Genomic DNA, 19,088 nt, shown 5'->3' with positions numbered 1-19,088 from the left:
GACGGATCATTTGGCTCAACTGGCCTAAATTGCCCTCAAGAAGACGGTGGTGAGCTGTCTTGAACACTTCAGTTCATGTGCTGTCGGTACACCAACAGTGCCGTTAGGAAGGGAGGCCAGGATTTTGACCCTGCAACAGTAAAGGAATGGCAGTATAATTCTAAGTCAGGATGGTGTGTGGCCTGGAGGAGAATTGCAGTTGGTGGTGTTCCCAGGCGTCTGTTGTCCTTGTTATTCTAGGTGTTAGGGGTCGTGGGTTTGAATGGTCTGTTGCTGTTGGCAAGTTGCTGCAGTGCATCTTGTAGATGGTACACACAGGTACCACAGTATGCTATGATTGAGGGAGTAATCTTTAAGGTGGTGGGTGAGGTGACGATCAAGTGGGCTGCATTGTCCTGGATGATGATAAGTTTCTTGAGTGTTGTTGGAGCTGCAGTCATCCAGGCAATTGGAAAGTATTCCATCACATGCCTGACTAGTACCATGTAGATAGTGGAAAAGCTTTGAGAAGTCAGGAGGTGAGTTACTCAATACAGAACCCTTCTGACCTGCTCTTGTAACCACAGTATTTATATGGCTGCTCCATTTTCCCACATTATACTTCACCTGCCAGATTTTTGCCCACTCACTTAACCTTCCTATATCCTTTTGCAGACTCTTTGTATCCTCCTCACAACTTGCTTTCCTACCTATCTTCATATCGTAAGCAGGTTTAGCTACAATGCAATCGATCCCTTCATCCAATCATTAATATAGATCATAGACAGTTGATGCCCCAGAACTGATCCCTGCGGCACTCCACTAGTTGCAGTTTGCCAACCTGAAATTGACCCATTGATCTCGATTCTCTGTTTCCTGTTAGTTAGCCAGTCCTCTATCCTTGCTAATATATCACTCCCAGTACCATATGATCTTATCTTGCGTGGTACCTTTTGTGTGGCACCTTACTGAATGCCATTTGGAAATCCAAATACACTACATCTACAGGTTCCCCTTTATCCATCTTGCTTCTTATATCCTCAAAGAACCTGTAATAAATTTATCAAATAGGGTTTTCCTTTCAGAAAAGCATGTTGTTGACTTTGCCCGATTGCATTATGATTTTCTAAATGTTCTGCTTCTACCTCTTTTAATAATGGAAACTAGTATTTTCCCATTGACAGACAGACAGAGGCTAACTGGCCCAAAGTTTCCTGCTTTCCAGTTCCCTCCTTTCACGAACAGAGTTGTTATATTTATGGTTTTCCAATCCGCTGGGACCTTCGCAGAATCTAGAGAATTTTGGAAGATTGCCAGCAATGCATGCACTATCTCTTCAGCTACTTCTTTTAAAACCCTAGGATGTAAGCCATCTGATCCAGGGGATTTGTCAGCCTTTAGTCCCATTAGTATTCCCATTACTTTTTCTCTAGTGATGGGATTGTATTAAGTTCCTCCCTTCCTTTTTCCCCTTGATTTTCAACTAATTTTGGGATGCTTCTTGTGTCTTCTACTGTGATGACAGATACAAAATATTTGTTAAAAGCCTCTGCCATTTCCTTGCTCCCCATTATTAATTCTCCAGTTTCACCCTCTAAGGGACCAATGCTTACTTTAGCTATTCTTTTTCTTTTCCTTTTTATATCCTTGGAGAAGCTATTATTGGCTGTTTTTTATTTCTTGCTGTTGTGGATAGGGTGCCAATCAAGCAGGCTGCTTTGTCTTGGATGATGGTTCTCGAGTATTGTTGGAGCCACACTCATCCCAGCAAGTGGAAAGTTTTCCATTACAGTCCTGACTTGCGCCTTGGGGAGTCAGGAGGTCAGTTACTTGCCACAAAATTCCGAGCCTCTGACCTGCTCTTGGAGCCACAGTATTCATACGACTGGTCCAATTCAGTTGCCGGTCAATGTTAACCCCTAGGATGTGAATACTGGGGATTCAGCAATGGTAATGCCATTGAATATCATGGGTAGATGGTTAAGTTTTCACTTGCTGGAGATGGTCATTGCCTGGCATCATTGTGGCATGAATGTTACTTGCCACTTTTGAACCCAAGACTGCATGTTGTTCAGGTCTTGCTGCAAAAGGACATGGACTGGTTCAGTATCTGAGGAGTAACGAACATTGTGCAATTACCAGCGAACATCCCCCACCCACTCCTGACCTTATGATGGAAGGAAGGTCATTGATGAAGCAGCTGAAGATGGTTGGGCCTAGGACACTACCCCGAGGAACACCTGCAGTGATGTCCTGGGTCTGAGATGACTGAATAACTGCGACCATCTTCCTTTATGCTAAGCATAGCTCCAACCAGTGGAGAGTTTTCCCCCTGATTTCCATTGACGTCTGTTTTGCTAGGGCTTCTTGATGTCACATTCGATCAAACGCTTGTTGTCAAGGCAGTCACTGTCACCTCATGAGCCTCCATGAAATTATTTGTAATTATAATGATGTAGAGTTATTACATGGCAGAGGTATGCACAGTACCCTCTTCACTTATTAAAACAGAAAATGCTGGAAATACTCAGCAGGTCTGGCAGCATTTGTGAAGAGAGAAACAGTGCTAGCATTTCAAGTCAATGGCCTTTCATCAGAACTATAAAAAGTTAGAAATGTAGCAGATTTTATGCAAATACATAGGTGGGGAAGGGGGAGTGAACAGAAGGGAAGCTCTGTGATAAGGTGGAAGGCAGCAGAGGCCAAAGGGATGATGGCACAATGCAAAAGGAAATGGTGATGGAAGAAGTAAAGAAACAAAAGATGGGTGTAGAGAAGTTGTAAGTGGGTGCACCACCACCTGCAAGATCCTGCACGCCCCCCCCACCGCCCCCACCCAAAGTTACAAGCCATCCTGACCTCAAAAGAGTCCTTCATTGATGCTGTGTCAAAATCCTGGAACTTCTTACCTGATAACACTGTAGGTGTACCTACAGCACAGGCTGGAGATGGGCAATAACTGAGGGCCTTCCTAGCAACACACTCACCCCTTGAAAAAATTGAAAAAAAGCAGAATCATCTCCGTCAACAGCTGTCCAAAAAAATAAATGGGGGCAGAGGTTATGATCTGAAATTATTCAAATCAGTGTTGAGTCCAGAAGACTAAAGTACCAAATCGAAAGGTGAGGCACAGTGTAGGACACTGAGAACAGAGAGGTCAGAGTGGAGTGGGGTGGAGAATTAAAATGACAAGTGACTGGAAGCTCAGGGTCAAGCTTGCATACTGAATGGAGAGGTTCTGCAAAGTGGTCACGCAATCTGTGTTTCATCTCCGCAGTTATGGTTGGAGAATACAGTGTGTTAATTGGAAGTGCAAGTAAGCTGTTTTCCATGGCAGAAGAGGTTCAGATGTGCCCTTGGTAAAATAGCCTGCCAATGCTCATTGAGTATTGGCCAGTTGGATGATAAACAGCATAAACAGCATTTATGAAACACTGTGTCTACTGCTAATGCAAAATGGCTGTCTGTGCATGTGCATTGGCCCATGCAGACATCACTCTGCCCAAAGTGAAAGCAGCAAAGGTTGAGAAAGGAAAGAAGTGAAACCACTCAAGCAAATTGCAAACGTTCCAGCGCTGAGAGCAGATTTCGGGTAGAGTAAGTTCTTTTTCGAATAGTTACTCACTTCCCATTTAAAAGCTATTATGGCTTCTGCTTCCAGCACTATGCCCCCCCCCGCCAGCCCCCACACAAAAAAAATTCTCTTAAAATCTCCTTGAATGTTTATAGCAAACTTCAGTTTGTGCTCTCTGGTTCGAGATGAGAAAAATATTGCCCAATTTTACCTTAGTGAAGTGTCTCGTAATTTTGAGCATCTCTGAGAGAAAATCTAATATTCTCTGTTCCATTTTTTTGTAATTTCTCATTTCTAATATCATTATAGTTAATCCATTCTGGGCTTTACAAGGCCATATCGTCCTTTCTAAAGTAAGATGGTCAACTGGATACAGTATGAGAACTGTGCCATAACTGATGACTTGCATAGATTTTAGACAGTTCATTCTATAATTTTTATATATCTGTAATAAGACACTGATGGTATTGAGGCTTCCCACTGACAGCATGGAAGTTTATGATTACTGCTTAACATCTGCAATTTTTTGAAAGCATTGTATTGACTCTGCGAATGGATGGTCCCTGACAACATTCAGGCAGTAATACTGAAGACTTGTGCTCCAGAACGAGCTACGCCCTGAGGCAAGCGATTCCAGTGCAGCTACATCACTGACATTTAACCGACAATATGGAAAATTGCCCAGGTATATCCTGTCCACAAAAAGCAGGACAAATACAGCCCAGCTAATTACCACCCATCGGTCTACTCACGATCATCAGCAACATGATGGAAGTTGTCATTGACCGTGCAATCAAGCAGCACTTAGTCAGCAATAACCCGCTCACTGCTGCTCAGTTTGGGTTCGTCAGGGCCATTCATCTCCTGACCTCATTACAACCTTGGTCCGAGTGTGGCACATCAAGGCAGCATTTGACCAAGTGTGGCATCAAGTCCTAGCAAACCTGACATCAGTGAGAATCAGGAAAAGTCTCCATTGGTTGGAACCATGCTTCGCACAATTGAAGATACTTGGGGTTGTTGGAAGCCAATCATCTTAGTCCCAGGACAACACTGCAGGAGTTCCTCAGGGTAGTGTCCTCGACCCATCCTCAGCTGCTTCATCAATGATCTTCCTTCCATCATAAAGTCAGAAGTGGACATGTCTGCTGATTATTGCACAATGTTCAACATCATTTGCAACTCCTCAGCTACTGAAGCAGCCTGTGTCCATATGCAGCAAGACTTTGATATAACATTCAGGCTTGGGCTGACAAGTGGCAAGTAACTTTCAAGCCACACAAGTGCCAAGCAACGACCATCTCCAACAAGAGAGAATCTAACCAGCTCCCCTTGACATTCAGTGGCATTATCATCAATGAATTCCCCCACTATCAACATGCTGGGGGGGTTACCATTGACCAGAAACTGAACTGGACTAGCCATATAAATAGTGTGGCTACAAGAGCAGGTCAGAGGCTGGGAATTCTGTGGCGAGTATCGCGCCTCCTGATTTCTCCAAAGCCTGCCCACCGTCAAAAGGCACAAGTCAGGAGTGTGTTGGAATACACTCCACTTGTCTGGATGAGTGCAGCTCCATCGACATTCAAGAAGCTCAAAACCACCCAGGACAAAGCAGCCTGCTTGATTGGCACCCCATCCAACACCTTCAACATCCACTCCATCCACCACTGACGCACAGTCGCAGCAGTGGGTGCCATTTACAGGATGCATTGCAGCAACTCACCTTGGCTCCTTTGACAGTACCTTCCAAACCCGTGACCTGTAGCACCAGAAGGACAAAGGCAGCAGATGCATGGGAACAGCACCACCTGCAAGTTTCCTTCCAAGTAATACACATCCTGACTTGGAACTAAATCGCTGTTCCTTCACTGTCGCTGGGTCAAACTCCTGGAACCTCCTCCCAAACAGCACTGTGGGTGTACCTACACGGCATGGACTATGGCGGTTCATGAAGGGGGCTCACCACCACCTTCTCAAGGGCAATTAGGGATGGGCAGTAAGAATGCACCCACACCCTGTGAAAGAATAATACGAAACAGTTTTTCATCTTTTTAATGATCTTTAATGTTGCGATATACTTCACCACTTAAAGTGTATTGTATGTTCAATTCTTTAATAGACTTTTAAATAAGTTAGTAAATATGTAGTCTGACGTAGTATTCTGTATACAACTCCAAAAACCCTTCTTTGTATACTCTTAGGTGGGGGGATACATTATTGAAGAAACCCTTATAATTTCCGGGATATTTATAACCTAGCTGATGCTTAATAAAGGTGACTATCTGGAAGAAGGTAACATTCTTTGCTGGTTCCTTTCCTTAAGGGAGAGAGAGATCAGTTCTTCAGACCCGAACAAGCGTCTGTGAGATATGGCTAGCTTAAACTAGAGTGAGAGTGATCATCAGTGAAATGCTGCAGATCTGGAATAGCCCCATAAGGGGTTAAGGTTATAAACCACTTCAGACCATCTACAAGATGCACAGCAGCAACTTGTCAAGCCTCCTAAAATATCACCTTTCGATCGCGTAACCTCTATCACCTAGAAGGACAAGGGCAGCAGACGCATGGGACCACCACCACCTGCAAGTTTCCCTCCAAACCTCACACCATCTGACTTGGAACTATATTGCTGTTCCTTCACTGTCACTGGGTCAAAATCCTGGAACTCCTTTCCTAATAGCACTGGGTGTACCTACATCATGTGAATTTCTGCAGTTCAGGAAGGCAACTCACCACCATCTTCTGAAGGGCAGTTTGCACTAATAAAATTAAATCCCATTGTGCTATTTTGCAGAATTGTGCTGGAGTTATCTCCATTGTCGTGGCCAATATTTATCCTCATTCAACATGACAAAATCAGATTATCTGCTCAATATCACATTGTTTGTATTGCAAATTGACTGCCATGTTTCCTACATCACAACAGTGAACATCAGAGCAGGAGTAGGCCATTCAGCCAATGGAGCCTGCTCTGCCATTAAATATGATCATAGCTGATCATCCACTTCAATGCCTTTTTCCGATACTATCCCCATACCCCTTTATGTTATTGGTATTTGGAAACCTGTGAATCTTCACTTTAAACATACTCAATGACTCAGCTGCCACAGCCCTGTGGGGCAGAGAACTCCAAAGATTCACAACCCTCTGAGTAAAAAAAATTCTCCTCATCTCAGCCCTAAGTGGCTTCCCCTTATTTTGAAACTGTCCCAACCATCTTACCTGTGTCTATTCATTTAAATATTTTGTAGGTTTCAATGAGATCACTTCTCATTCTTCAACACTCTAGAGAATACAGGCCTAATTTCTCCAGTCTCTCTTCATGGGTCAGTCCCGCCATCCTGGGAACAAATCTAGTGACCTTTCGTTACGCTCCCTCAATGGCAATGATATTCTTCTGAAGGTAAGGGGATCAGAACTGCACACAGTATTCCAAGTGCAGTCTAACCAAAGTTCTATACAATTTAAGCAAGACTTTGCTACTCCTATACTCAAATTCTCTTGTGACTAAAGGCCAACATACCATTACCTTTCCTAATTACATATTGCAGTTGCATGTTAGCTTTCAGTGGCTTATTGACGAGGACACCCTGGCCCCTTTGTAGATCTACACTTCTAATTTCTCACTATTAAAGAAGTGCTCTGCACATCTGTTCCTCCTACCAAAGCAGATAACCTCACACTATCCCATCTCCATGTTGTTGCTCACTCACTAAATCTGTCCAAATCCTCTTCAAACCACTTTGCATCTTCCTCACAACACACATTCCCATCTATCTTTGTGTCATCCACAAACTTAGAAATATCACATTTGGTCTTCACATCCAAATCTTTGATATATATTGTGAACAGCTGGGCCCCAAGTACTGATCCTTGTGATACCTCACTAGTCTCAGCCTTCCAACGCGAGAAGAGCCCTTTTGTTCCTATTGTTTTCTGCCTGTTCGCCAATCCTTATCCATCCCATGTGTTTTAATTTTGCTAAGCAACCTCCTGTGGGGTCTTTATCAAAAATCCAAATATACTATATCCACCAGCTCCCCTTTATCAATTCTGTTTGTAACATCCTCAAAGAACTCCAACAGGCTGGTCAAACGTGATTTCCTGTTAATAAATTCATGCTGCCAATGCTGAATCAGATCATTATTATCCAAATGTCCATTTGTCACATCCTTTCTAATAGATTCTAGCATTTTCCCTACTAATGGTCAGGCTAACAGGTCTGTAGTCCTCTGTTTTCACTCCTCCTCCCTTCTTAAATAGTGGAATGACATTTGCTACCTTCCAGTCTGTAGGAACTGTTCCAGAATCTATGGAACTTCAGAAGATGATTACCAATGCATCCACTATCCCCATAGCTACCTCTTTCAACACTCTGGGATGTAGAATATCAGGCCCTGGGGACTTATCAACCTTCACTCGCATTAATTTTCCCAATACAACCTTCTTACTAATACTAATTCCCTTCAATTCCTCATTCACCTTAGTCACTTGTATCTCTAACTCTGGGAGATTTTTGTGTCTTCCTCTGTGAAGAGTGATACAAGATGTTTGTTTAGTTTCTCTGGCATTTCCTAATTCCCCATTATAAATTCTCCTGACTCTGCCTATAATGGACCCGCATTTTATTAACCAAACATTTTTTACGTACCTATACAGCTTTTACAGTCCATTTTTATGTTTTTTCTAGTTTACATTAAAATCCTATTCTCCCTTTTTTTTTAACAGTTTCTTGATCCTCCTTTGCTGCATTCTAAAATGCTCCCAATCCTCTGGTTTACTACTATTTCTGGGAACACTATAGGCCTTTTCTTTTAATCTTCAACAATCCTTAACTTTGTTAGCCATGGTTGAATGACTTTTCTTTTTGGGTTTTTGTATCTTGAAGGAATGTAGGGTTGCTGTAAACTATGTAATAATTCTTTAAAGACTCCCCATTGCCTATGTACCTGCATACCTTCTAATGTATTTTCCCAATCCACCTCAGCCAATTTGCCTCTCACACCTTCATAATTTCCTTTGTTCAAATTTAACACCCTGGCTTCAGATTGAACTGCCTCACTTTCAAGCAAAATGTACAATTCTACATATTATGGTCATTCATCCCAAAGGTTCTTTTACAGCAAGGTTATTAATTCGCTCTTTTTCATTACATAATACTAGATCTAAAATAGCCTGTTCTTCAACATACTGCTCTAGAAAACCATCCCTAACACACAGCAGAAACTCATCCTCTACAGCATTAGTGCTTGCTCATTAAGTTTACCCAGTCTATATGTAGATTGAAGTCACTCATGATTACAGTATTACCCATGCTACATGCTTCTCTGATCGCCTGATTAATACTGTTGTGGTAAAAATGACCACTCTTGAGTCTGAGAGATTCAAGCAAGCAAAGATTTTATTACAAAGCATATGCTGAGAGAAGCACAGCCTGGTTCTCCCAGGGTGTTTCTCCATAATACAAAGACTATGTCACAGTTTATAGTCCTTGGTTCTCACATTTCACTACACTGGTACAACCCTTAATCACTAATGTTATTTTAGCACATACATCACAGAACCTAATCAATGAGTGGGACTATTCATGCTTGCAGATGCTCCCTGTTATCTCAGCTTTTGGCCTAGGGAGGTTTGTTAGTGTCTGGGGTCTAATAACCTGCGGTCTGTTTCCTTATCTCCTTAACATTTTGTTTACTCAAGCTGTGAATGCCATTAAATTTTACATACTTGCATACCTATCTAAGTTCCCACAGCGATAAACGTCAACTTTATTCTTCTCCGCTGATGCTGCCAGACCCGCTGAGTTTTTCCAGGTAATTCTGTTTTTGTTTTGAAGTTCCCACAGTATTGGCTGCATACCCCATCATGCCTACAGTGTTAGCCATATTTCCAATCGTGCTTTGAAACAGCTCTCATAGCTTCAATTGTATATTCTAAAGCTATTAATGCGTGTCTTAATATCATTCTTAATGTGAAATAATTTCAGTTATCCCACTTCACTACCATGCCCCACACTACCACTACTGTTTGGTGGCCTATAAACAAATCCCACCAATGTTTGCTGCACTTCAAAAGTATCTCTTTGGTAGTAAAGAGCTTTGGGACATCCTAAGGTCATGATCTGGTCAGGAGGAAACAACTCTCGTTCCTCCGGCCTGGGTATTCTACTGCGGGGAGGCAACTTCACTGTCTCCGAGGTTAAGGAGGTGGTGGGTGGGTGCCTCCTCGTAGCAGATGTAATGTACAAGAGTGCTTCACTCCGGTTAATTAACGTGTACGCCCTGGCACAAAAGGGCGAGGGCTGGCAGTCTTTCAGCAGCTCCCACTGCTGCTGGCAACCTCCAGACTGGTCATTCTGGGCGGTGACTTCAACTACATCATCGATGCGGCTGGACGATCTGGCAGGGTCGACAGCAGATTGGACGCTACGTCCAGATCCCTGATGGAAACAGTAAAGGATGCCAAGCTGCACGATGTCTTCAGCAACCCTGCAGAAGGAGCGCAGCGTAGATACATCTGGTCGCGGCCAGGCGGGTCCATCCGTTCCAGGATAGACTTCCTGTTTGTGTCCCGTGCGTTCACAGTCAGATCCACCGACGTCAAGCCGGTGTTCTTCTCTGACCACTGCCTGCTTCTGGCTGACTGTCACTTGGAGGAAGACCAGAGGGTTGGCAGGGGGGCATGGAAGCTAAACGTGCAACTGCTGACCCCAGAGAACATTGAGGAGCTCAAGAGGGATTATAAAGGTTGGAGAACCGTGAAACCCCTCTTTGAGTCCCTGACACACTGGTGGGAAGCGATCAAGGGAAACATCAAGAGGTTTTTCATCCACAAAGGCATCCAGAAAGGTAGAAAGGAACAGAGGGAAATGTCCCGACTCCAGAAAAACATGCAGAACCTGCTCCGGCTGCAGTCGATGGGGGTCGATGTCAAGGAGGAACTCCAAGAGGTGAAGAGCCAGCAAGCCTCGCTCTTTGCCTCGGAGGCCTCCAAGATTATCTTCCATTCCAGAGTCTGCTCCGTGGAGCAGGATGAGATGTGCTCACGTTTCTTCTTCCAAAAGGTACACAGAGAGAGCTCTGTGATCAGCCAACTGAAGTAAGAAGACGGCTCAGTAAAATCATCGCGGTCCGACATTTTGAGGATCAACAAATCCTTTTATGCCGGATTGTATGACGTGCAGCCCACAGACAGCACTGCCTCCCAGCCCTTCCTCTCCTCTATCACGGAGGTCTTAGACGACAGTACACGGGAGAACCTGGAGAAACCGCTGACTCCTGACGAACTGACTAAGGCCCTTGAGTCCTTCAAGAAGAGTAAGACTCCTGGAAGCGACGGCTTGCCGGCTGAGTTGTATTCGGCTCTGTGGGACTGGATCGGCCCAGACCTGCTAGAAGTGTACGAGAGTATGCTCTTGGCCGGCAACATGTCAGAATCCATGAGGAAAGGCATCATCACCCTCATCTACAAGCACAAGAGGGAAAGGGAGGAAATTAGAAATTGGCGACCCAATTCACTGTTGAATGTGGACTATAAGATTCTGTCCAAGGTCATCGCCAATCGGGTCAAGTCCGCTCTGGAATTGGTGATCCACCATGACCAGACCTGCGCTGTGCCCAGCAGGAAGATCTCTGACAGCCTTGCGCTACTCAGGAATACGATTGCCTATGTGCAAGACAGGGGTGTGGACACCTGCCTCATCAGCCTGGATCAGGAGAAAGCCTTTGACAGAATATCGCACACCTACATGGTGGATGTGCTCTCCAAAATGGGGTTTGGGGAGGGGATTCGCAATTGGATCCAACTGCTCTACACTAACATCAGTAGCGCAGTCTCAATCAATGGGTGGGAATCAGATAGCTTTCCTATTAAATCTGGAGTCAGGCAGGGCTGCCCTCTCTCCCCTGTCCTGTTTGTGTGTTGCATAGAACCCTTTGCTGAGTCCATCAAGAAGGATCCGGGCATAAGAGGAGTGACGATCCCAGGCAGTGGAGGCACTCAGGTCAAAGGCTCCTTGTACATGGATGATGTTGCCGTCTTCTGCTCGGATCTGCTGTCGGTGCGCAGACTGATCCACATCTGCGACCAGTTCAAACTGGCCTCGAGAGCCAAGGTAAATCGTGGGAAGAGCGAAGCCATGTTCTTTGGGAACTGGGCTGACCGATCCTTTGTCCCTCCACCATCAGGGCTGACGGCCTGAAGGTGCTGGGGATATGGTTCGGAGGGACTGGGGCATGCGTTAGAAACTGGAAGGAGTGAGTGTCTATGGTGCAAAGAAAACTGGGCATGTGGGAGCGATGCTCCCTCTCCATTGTGGGTAAGAACCTGGTCATCAGGCGTGAGGCACTCTCGCTGTTGCTGTATGTGGCGCAGGTCTGGCCCATTCCAGACTCCTGCGCGATGACGATCACCCGAACCATCTTTCACTTTATCTGGAGGTTGAAAATGGATCGTGTCCGCAGGGACGCGATATACAAGCCTCTAGATAAAGGGGGAAAAACGCCCCCAACATCACCCTCATACTGATGGCCACCTTTGTGTGCGGCTGCATCAAGCTGTGTGTAGATCCTCGGTACGCAAACACCAAGCGTCACTACGTGCTGAGGTTCTACCTGCCCTCAGTGTTGCGAAGGATGGGGTCTGACCACGCTGCCGCGGAACGCTCCAAGTAGTTGGACCGTGCCATACCACCTGTCCGTCATGGAAAAATTTATGCAGAGAAACACCTTTGACCACAAGTCCATCAGGCAGTGGTTGGCACATAACGTCTTCGAGGCCCTGCGGGAAAAGGAGAGGATGGATCCTGTGGGATGATTCCCCGAGCAGACTGTCAAAGTCATTTGGCAACATGCATCATCGCCAGAACTTTCCAACAAGCACCAAGATGTAGCTTGGCTGGTGGTGAGAAAGGCCCTCCCCGTCAGATCCTTCCAACACGCCAGGAGTCTCACCCGCTCTGCACGTTGCCCTCGAGGTGGCTGTTGTGGGGACGAGACATTTGTTCACCTCCTTGTGGATTGTGCCTTTGCAAAGAAGGCCTGGAGAGAGATGCAGCGGTTTCTGTCGAGGTTCATCCCGAGCAGTTCTGTGACACAGGACTCTGTACTCTACGGGCTGTCCCCAGACACACACACCGAGACAAACACCAACTGCAGCTGGAGGATCATCAACTCGGTGAAAAACACTCTTTGGTCTGCCCGAAACTTGTTGGTCTTCCAGCGCAAAGAGTTGTCCCCGACTGAGTGTTGCAGACTGGCACATTCCAAAGTCCAGGACTACGTGCTGAGGGATGCAATAAAGCTTGGGGCAGCCGCCGCAAAGGCGCAATGGGGAAAGGTCGCTGTCTAAGACCTTTCTGCCATTGTGCACTGAGAGGCTGGGAACTGTTGATAGCCCCTCGGGCTGTACAGCTCACAATGAATGTATGCATTGAATACTAATTGTATTATAATTGTATTGAAGCACCTCAGAGTGCAACATGATGTATGTTGATAACTCCAATACCATTGTCTGTAATGACCATATTGAAATGATTGTAATATTCATTGATTGTATTGATGCACCTCGTGATCCATGTGTAAAAGTTGAATCTGATTGTACTTTTTGTGATGGCGATTTTGAAATATTTTGTAATGTTCTTCCAGATATTCTATAAAGTATATTCTTAAAACAAAAAAAAATCCTGAGGTCATGCAAGGCTCTCTGAATGCAAGCCTGTCTTGTTTTTATCGGCTCTACTAGCCTTACCCCATTATCATTTTTGGTCTTTAATCACTGCTGTCTTCTATCCTATCACAGAGTTCATCCTTTTGTTCTTTTCCTGTCACCTTTTCCCTCAGTTCATATTTGCTTAAAGGCTTTTCATGTCTAACATTTTCGAATCTGTTGAAAGGTCATTGACCTTAAACGTTAGCTTTCTCTCTCCACAGATGCTGAGTTTTTCAAGCATTTTCTATTATTATATTAGTATTTGAAATGTGTTGTATATTTTTCTAATTGGATTTTAGATGAATGGATTTCTTTTATTTTAACAACACTGTTAAACCATTGCTTTAAACTATCGTTTTCAGGTATTGGTGATGGCATGGGAAGGAGATTACCTATTGGATTATTCCTGCTCAGGCTGCCTCTTGGACACAATACCAGGGGAAGGGGAAGTGGAATTGCAACAAGCTCTTGGTGACATTGATGAGAATCTGAAGCAGAATGCTGTGTGGTAGGTTGTTCACTATATGGCAAGTTATGCTTTGATTACATACACCAATTTCAGAATGATATGCTAATATCTGTATTTTTTGTTATTATTTCATTTTCTTTGATTCAAGAAAGTTTGCCTATTTTATTCGGTAATTATTTGATGTGGAGTATATTACAATGCACATTTCAGAGTACTTGCTCTTGTATGCTGTGAGGACTATATTAATTATATAGTGTATGCTGCGCTGTTAGACTAAGGAATTACTGCACCAGCGGTTCTGTGTTTCAGATGAGTCGTTACATCGAAACCCTATGTTCCCGCTCAGATGGACATAAAGGATCCCACAGCACTCTACATATACAGGGAGATTTTCTGGTGTCGTGACCAACATATTTCCTTCAATCAACAATTCTAATGACAGATTAACTGATTATTTATTCCGTTGCTACTTGTGAGATTGTGTAAATTGGCATTACCAAAGTGAACAGACGTCAAAAATACTGAATTGACTACGAAATGCTTTGACATGTCTTGAGGTCATAAATGTGCTATGTATATGCATTTTTAGGACAACAAAAATAACTTGCGTTTTGATAGCATGTTTAATGTAGAAAAATGTCTTGGAGTTTCATGGAAGCATACTCAGAAAAATTAATGCTGAGCCTAAGAAGATGATATTAGGTGCAGGTGACCAAAGCTTGGCCAGAGATTAGCTTTAAGGAGTGCCTTGAAGGTAGAGACACTTGTAGAGGGAATTCCAAAGCATAGGGCCCTGACAGTTATAGGCATGACCATCAGTGATGGACGAAGGGTGATACAGAGACCTGAGTCTAAGGAACATAAAGTTTGGGGGTAGAAAGTGGGTGGGTGGGGGCAGGGGGGAGTGGGTGTGCTGTGGTAAAAAACCTGGAGGAGATTATAGAGGTATGGAGGAATAAGGCCATTAAAGGATTTTAAAATGAGGAAGAGAAAATTAAATCTGAAGTGTTGGGGGACTGGGAACCCAGAGCTTGACGCCATAATACAGGGAGTCCCGGGATCGAGAGGAGGGAATCCAGAGAGGTCCAGGAAGACCATCAGGGAAGGAGCCACTGGGATGAGATCACTGGTAGGAACCACCAAGAAGTGAAACCACTGGTAGAGAAGCAAAGAAAGAGACTTCAAGTAACGAAAGTGCTGCTGTTGACAGGCTCAGGTAGTGATGACTCAGGAGAATCCCTGGAGAGTTGAAGTTCAGTGACTCCATGCTGCGGGTTGTTAGGGCAAAGGTAACCCTTTGGAGCAGTGGTGTTCTGTTTGGTGTGGCTGAAGAGCTGGAGTTGTGCCTGTGATTTGGTGCTGGAGTGCAGTCTCGGGAAGCCAGTGGAAGTAGTCTCATGAGAAGAGATTAAACCATGAAGAGGTGAGCAGTTGTTGAGACATCTGAGTTGAAGCGCCTTTTTGGAGGGAATTCAGAGGCTAGATCTTCGACAGGGAAGACTTGAAACCTCTTGTGAGGGAGACAATGTTTTAATGAGATTGGTTGGGTTGCTGAGAAATCCGTGGGATCTACCTTGATTGCATCTGCTATTAATTATGCAATGTGGTGCGTTTGACCACAGTTTGCATGTTAATTTGCATGTACCTCATGTTGATTCTGATTGTTGGAGTATAAGATAGATATTGTAAGTTGTTTTATTTTTATGACTGTATAGTAAAGCTTATTTTGTTTGTTCAAAGGCTGGACTCTAGTGGCTTTATGCTCTTTGTAAGAACTTGGGATTTCAAACTTTGACTGCTTTAAACAAAATGTTACTGGCCCCTAACCGGATCCTTCCAAAATCATAACAATGGTAATTCGGTAAATGTAAATTATCTGGATTTTCAAAAGGCCTTAATTAAGGTGCTCATCATAGAGGAATGAATAGATTAAAGAATCATAAAATGGTTACGCACATAAGGAGGCCATTTCACTGCTGTTACTATGCTGGCTCTCTGTAAGAGCAACTTACCTAGTTCTGCTCCCCCATCTTTTTGTTGTAGCCCTGCAATTTTTTTCACCAGATAAATATCCAATTCCCTTTTGAAAGCCACGATTGAATCTACCTCCACCACTTTCCCAGGCATTGCATTCCAGATTTTAACCATGCGCTGCGGGAAAGGCTTTCCTCATATTGCTTCTTTTACTCATTGCCTTTAAATCAGAGTCCTCTGGTTCTTGATCATTCTATGCATGGGAACAGTTTCTCTCTATTTATTCTGCCTAGGCCTATCATGATTTTGAATACCTCCGTCTAACCTCCTCTCAACCTTCTCTTCTCCAAGGAGAACAGCCCCAGCTTCTCCAAACTATCCAGGTAACTGAAGTTTTTCGTCCCTGGAATGTTCTCATGAATCATTTCTGCACTCTTTCTAATGCTTTCACATCTTCCCGAAAATAGGGTGCCCAGAACATAATATTCCAGTTGAGGCCGGACCATTGTTTTATACAGGGTTATCTTAATTTCCTTGCTTTTTTACTCTATGCAACTATTTATAAAGCCCAGAATCCTGTGTACTTTTTTTAACTGCACTCTCAACCTGCCCTACTATCTTGAATGGTTTGTGCAGAAGTACACCCAGGTCCTTCTACTTCTGCACCCCTTAAAAATGAATCACTTCACACTACTCTGCATTAAATTTCGTCTGTCACTTGTCTGCCCATTTCATCAACCTATCTATGTTTATTTTGAAGTTTAACACTAACCTCCTCATGGTTAATAGTACTTTCAAGTTTTCTATCAACTGCAAGTTTTGAAATTGTACCCCGTATACCCAAGTCTTAATCATTAATATACATCAAGAAAAGTAAGGGTCCCAACGCTGAATCCTGGGGGACTCTACCGTAAACCTACACCCAGTCCAAAAAACAACTATCCACCACTACTCTGTTTCCTGTCATTTGGCCAATTTCATATCCATGCTGCTGCTACCCTTTTATTCCATGAACTCCAATTTCGCTCACAAGCCTTTAATGCGGCACTTTATCAGATTCCTTTGGGAGGCCCATGTACATCACATCAACTGCATAGCCCTCATTTACCCTTTTTGTTACCTCACTAAAAACTTAGGCGAGTTAGTTAAGCACAATTTACCCTTAACAATTCTGTGCTGACTTTCCACACCACTGAAGTTAAACTGATTGACCTGTAGTTACTGGACATATAATTGCATCCTTTTTGGAACAAGGGTGTAACATTTTTCATGCAATTTTCCAGTCCTCTGGCACCAACCCTGTATCTAGGGAGGATTGGAAAATTATGAGCAGTGCCTCCACAATTTCCACCCTTAATTCTCTCACTATCCTTGAATGCTTTTGATTCAGTCCTGGTGACCTATCAACTTTTAGGTACAGCCAGCCTATCTATCGTCTTCCCTTTAACAATTTTTAGTCCATGAAGTGTCTCAATTGCCTTCTCTTTCACTATGAATAGGGAAGCACCTTTCTCCTTGATAAAGACAGATGCAAAGCATCATTCAGTGCTTCAGCCATGCCTTACTGCCTTCGTGTGTAAATCTCCTTTTTTGGTCCATAATGGGCCCACTCCTCTTTTTAACACTTTTTAAGTATTTATAAGCCTATTAAAGACTTTGGATTCCCTTTTATATTAACTGTCAGTCTCTTCTCATACTCCCCCTTTGCTTCTTTTATTTATTTCTATCACTTCCCCTCTGAGATTTCTATATTCAGGCTGGTTCTCACTTATATTATCAACCTGACATCTGTCATTTGCACCCTTTTTCTGTTTCATCTTACTCTCTATCTGTTTTTGACATCCTGGGAGCTCTGGCTTTGTGCTCCTAGCTTTCCCCCTCATGGGAATGTACCTCGGCTATCCCTGAACCATATCCTCTTTCAAACCCTTGCATTGCCTTTACAGTTTTGCCTGCTATCCTGTTGAGGTCAAACACTTTTCATCTGAACTGGGAAATGTTAGAAATGTGACTGGTTTTAAGCAAATGTAAGGGAGGAGGGTAGAAAAAGAACAAAAGTTAAGTTCTCTGATAAGGTGGAAGACAGGAGAGATTTAATGACAAGGGTTGGTGCGGCAGGCGAAGAGTGAGAAGTGGTAATGAAACAAGTAAATAAAAGAGGAGATAAAAGCAAAATACTGCGGATGCTGGAAATCTGAAACAAAATCAAAAATAGCTGGAAAAACTCAGCAGGTCTGACAGCATCTGTGGAAAGGAAGACAGAGTTAACGTTTCGAGTCCGTATGACTCTTCATCAGAACAAGTGATGAAGAGTCATACGGACTTGAAACATTAACTCTGTCTTCCTCTCCACAGATGCTGTCAAATAAAAGAGGAGGTTTGGATGGCAGAATGATGAAAAACTATTAAGATAAAATCAAAATACTGTGGATGCTAGAAATCTGAAACAAAAATCAGAAAATGCTGGAAAAACTCAGCAGGCCTAACAGCATCTGTGGAGAGAAAAACAGAGTTAACGTTTCAAGTCTGTATGACTCGTCTGTATGACTCTTCTTCAGAGCTAAAGAGAAGTAAAAATGTGATGAAATTTATACTGTTTAAGTGGGGGGTGGAGCAGGTGGTGGTGGTGGCAGATATGACGGAGCATGATTCATTGAATACAGAGGCAGTGGGTTGGAAGATGAAGACAAGCAGAGCCCTAACTTGGTTCTAATAGAGTTGGGCTAGGAGTAAGAGCAGAAGTATGGGAAATGGGATGGATATGGTCAATGGCCCTGTCAATTACGATGGTAGGGAGTCCTCAGTTGAGGATATAGGAAGATATATCCAAAGTGCTGGTTCAGAAGATTGCATCATTAGGACAGATGCAATGGAGATAGAAAAACCGGAGAATGGAATGGAGTCCTTACGGGAAGCAGGGTGTAAGGCTGTGTAGTCCAGGCAGTTGTGGGAGTTGGTGGGCTTACAGTGAATATTCATTGTTAGCCTCTCCCCAAAAATGGAAACCGAGAAGTTAAGGAAGGAAAGCAAAGAGTCAAGAATGGTCCATGTGAAAAGGTGAGATTAGGGTGGAAATTAGAAACAGTGTTGATGGAACTTTTCAGTTCTGGGCAAGAGCAAGTAACAGTACTGACACAGTCATCAATGCACTGCAAAAAAAAATGAGGGTGGGAACCTGAGTAGGTCTGGAACAAGATAGAACAAGTCTGGTTCCATATATCCCACAAAAAGGCAGGCATAGCTAGGACCCATGTCGGTACCCATAGCAATACATTTATTTGGAAGAAGTAAGTGGAGTTAAAGGAGAAGTTGTTCAATATGAGAACATGTTCAGCCAGATGGAGTAGGGTGCTGGTGGATGCAGACTGGTTGGATCTC

At 43.7% G+C, this 19,088-nt stretch overlaps 1 protein-coding gene across 6 annotated transcripts in view; it reads left to right on the top strand.

Moving 5' to 3' along the window:
- Positions 1 to 19,088, top strand: part of kiaa0825 (KIAA0825 ortholog) — a 594,535-nt gene that overhangs the window by 64,712 nt on the left and 510,735 nt on the right. For 3 of the 6 annotated variants that reach the window (XM_078565265.1, XM_078565248.1, XM_078565251.1), the window contains exons 1-2: positions 6,832 to 6,959; positions 13,630 to 13,775. In XM_078565265.1, coding sequence (XP_078421391.1) covers positions 6,879 to 6,959; positions 13,630 to 13,775 — 227 coding nt within the window. In that variant the 5' untranslated portion in view covers positions 6,832 to 6,878. Of the gene's footprint in view, positions 1 to 6,830; positions 6,960 to 13,629; positions 13,776 to 19,088 lie in introns of those variants that run through there. The other 3 variants (XM_078565275.1, XM_078565269.1, XM_078565259.1) reach the window with 2 other exon arrangements.

Source organism: Cetorhinus maximus, chromosome 2 (assembly GCF_964194155.1).
Source record: "Cetorhinus maximus chromosome 2, sCetMax3.hap1.1, whole genome shotgun sequence".
Lineage (NCBI taxonomy): Eukaryota > Metazoa > Chordata > Chondrichthyes > Lamniformes > Cetorhinidae > Cetorhinus > Cetorhinus maximus.
The sequence above is the reverse complement of the archived record's forward strand: the minus strand, read 5'-3'. Positions and strand labels throughout refer to the sequence as shown.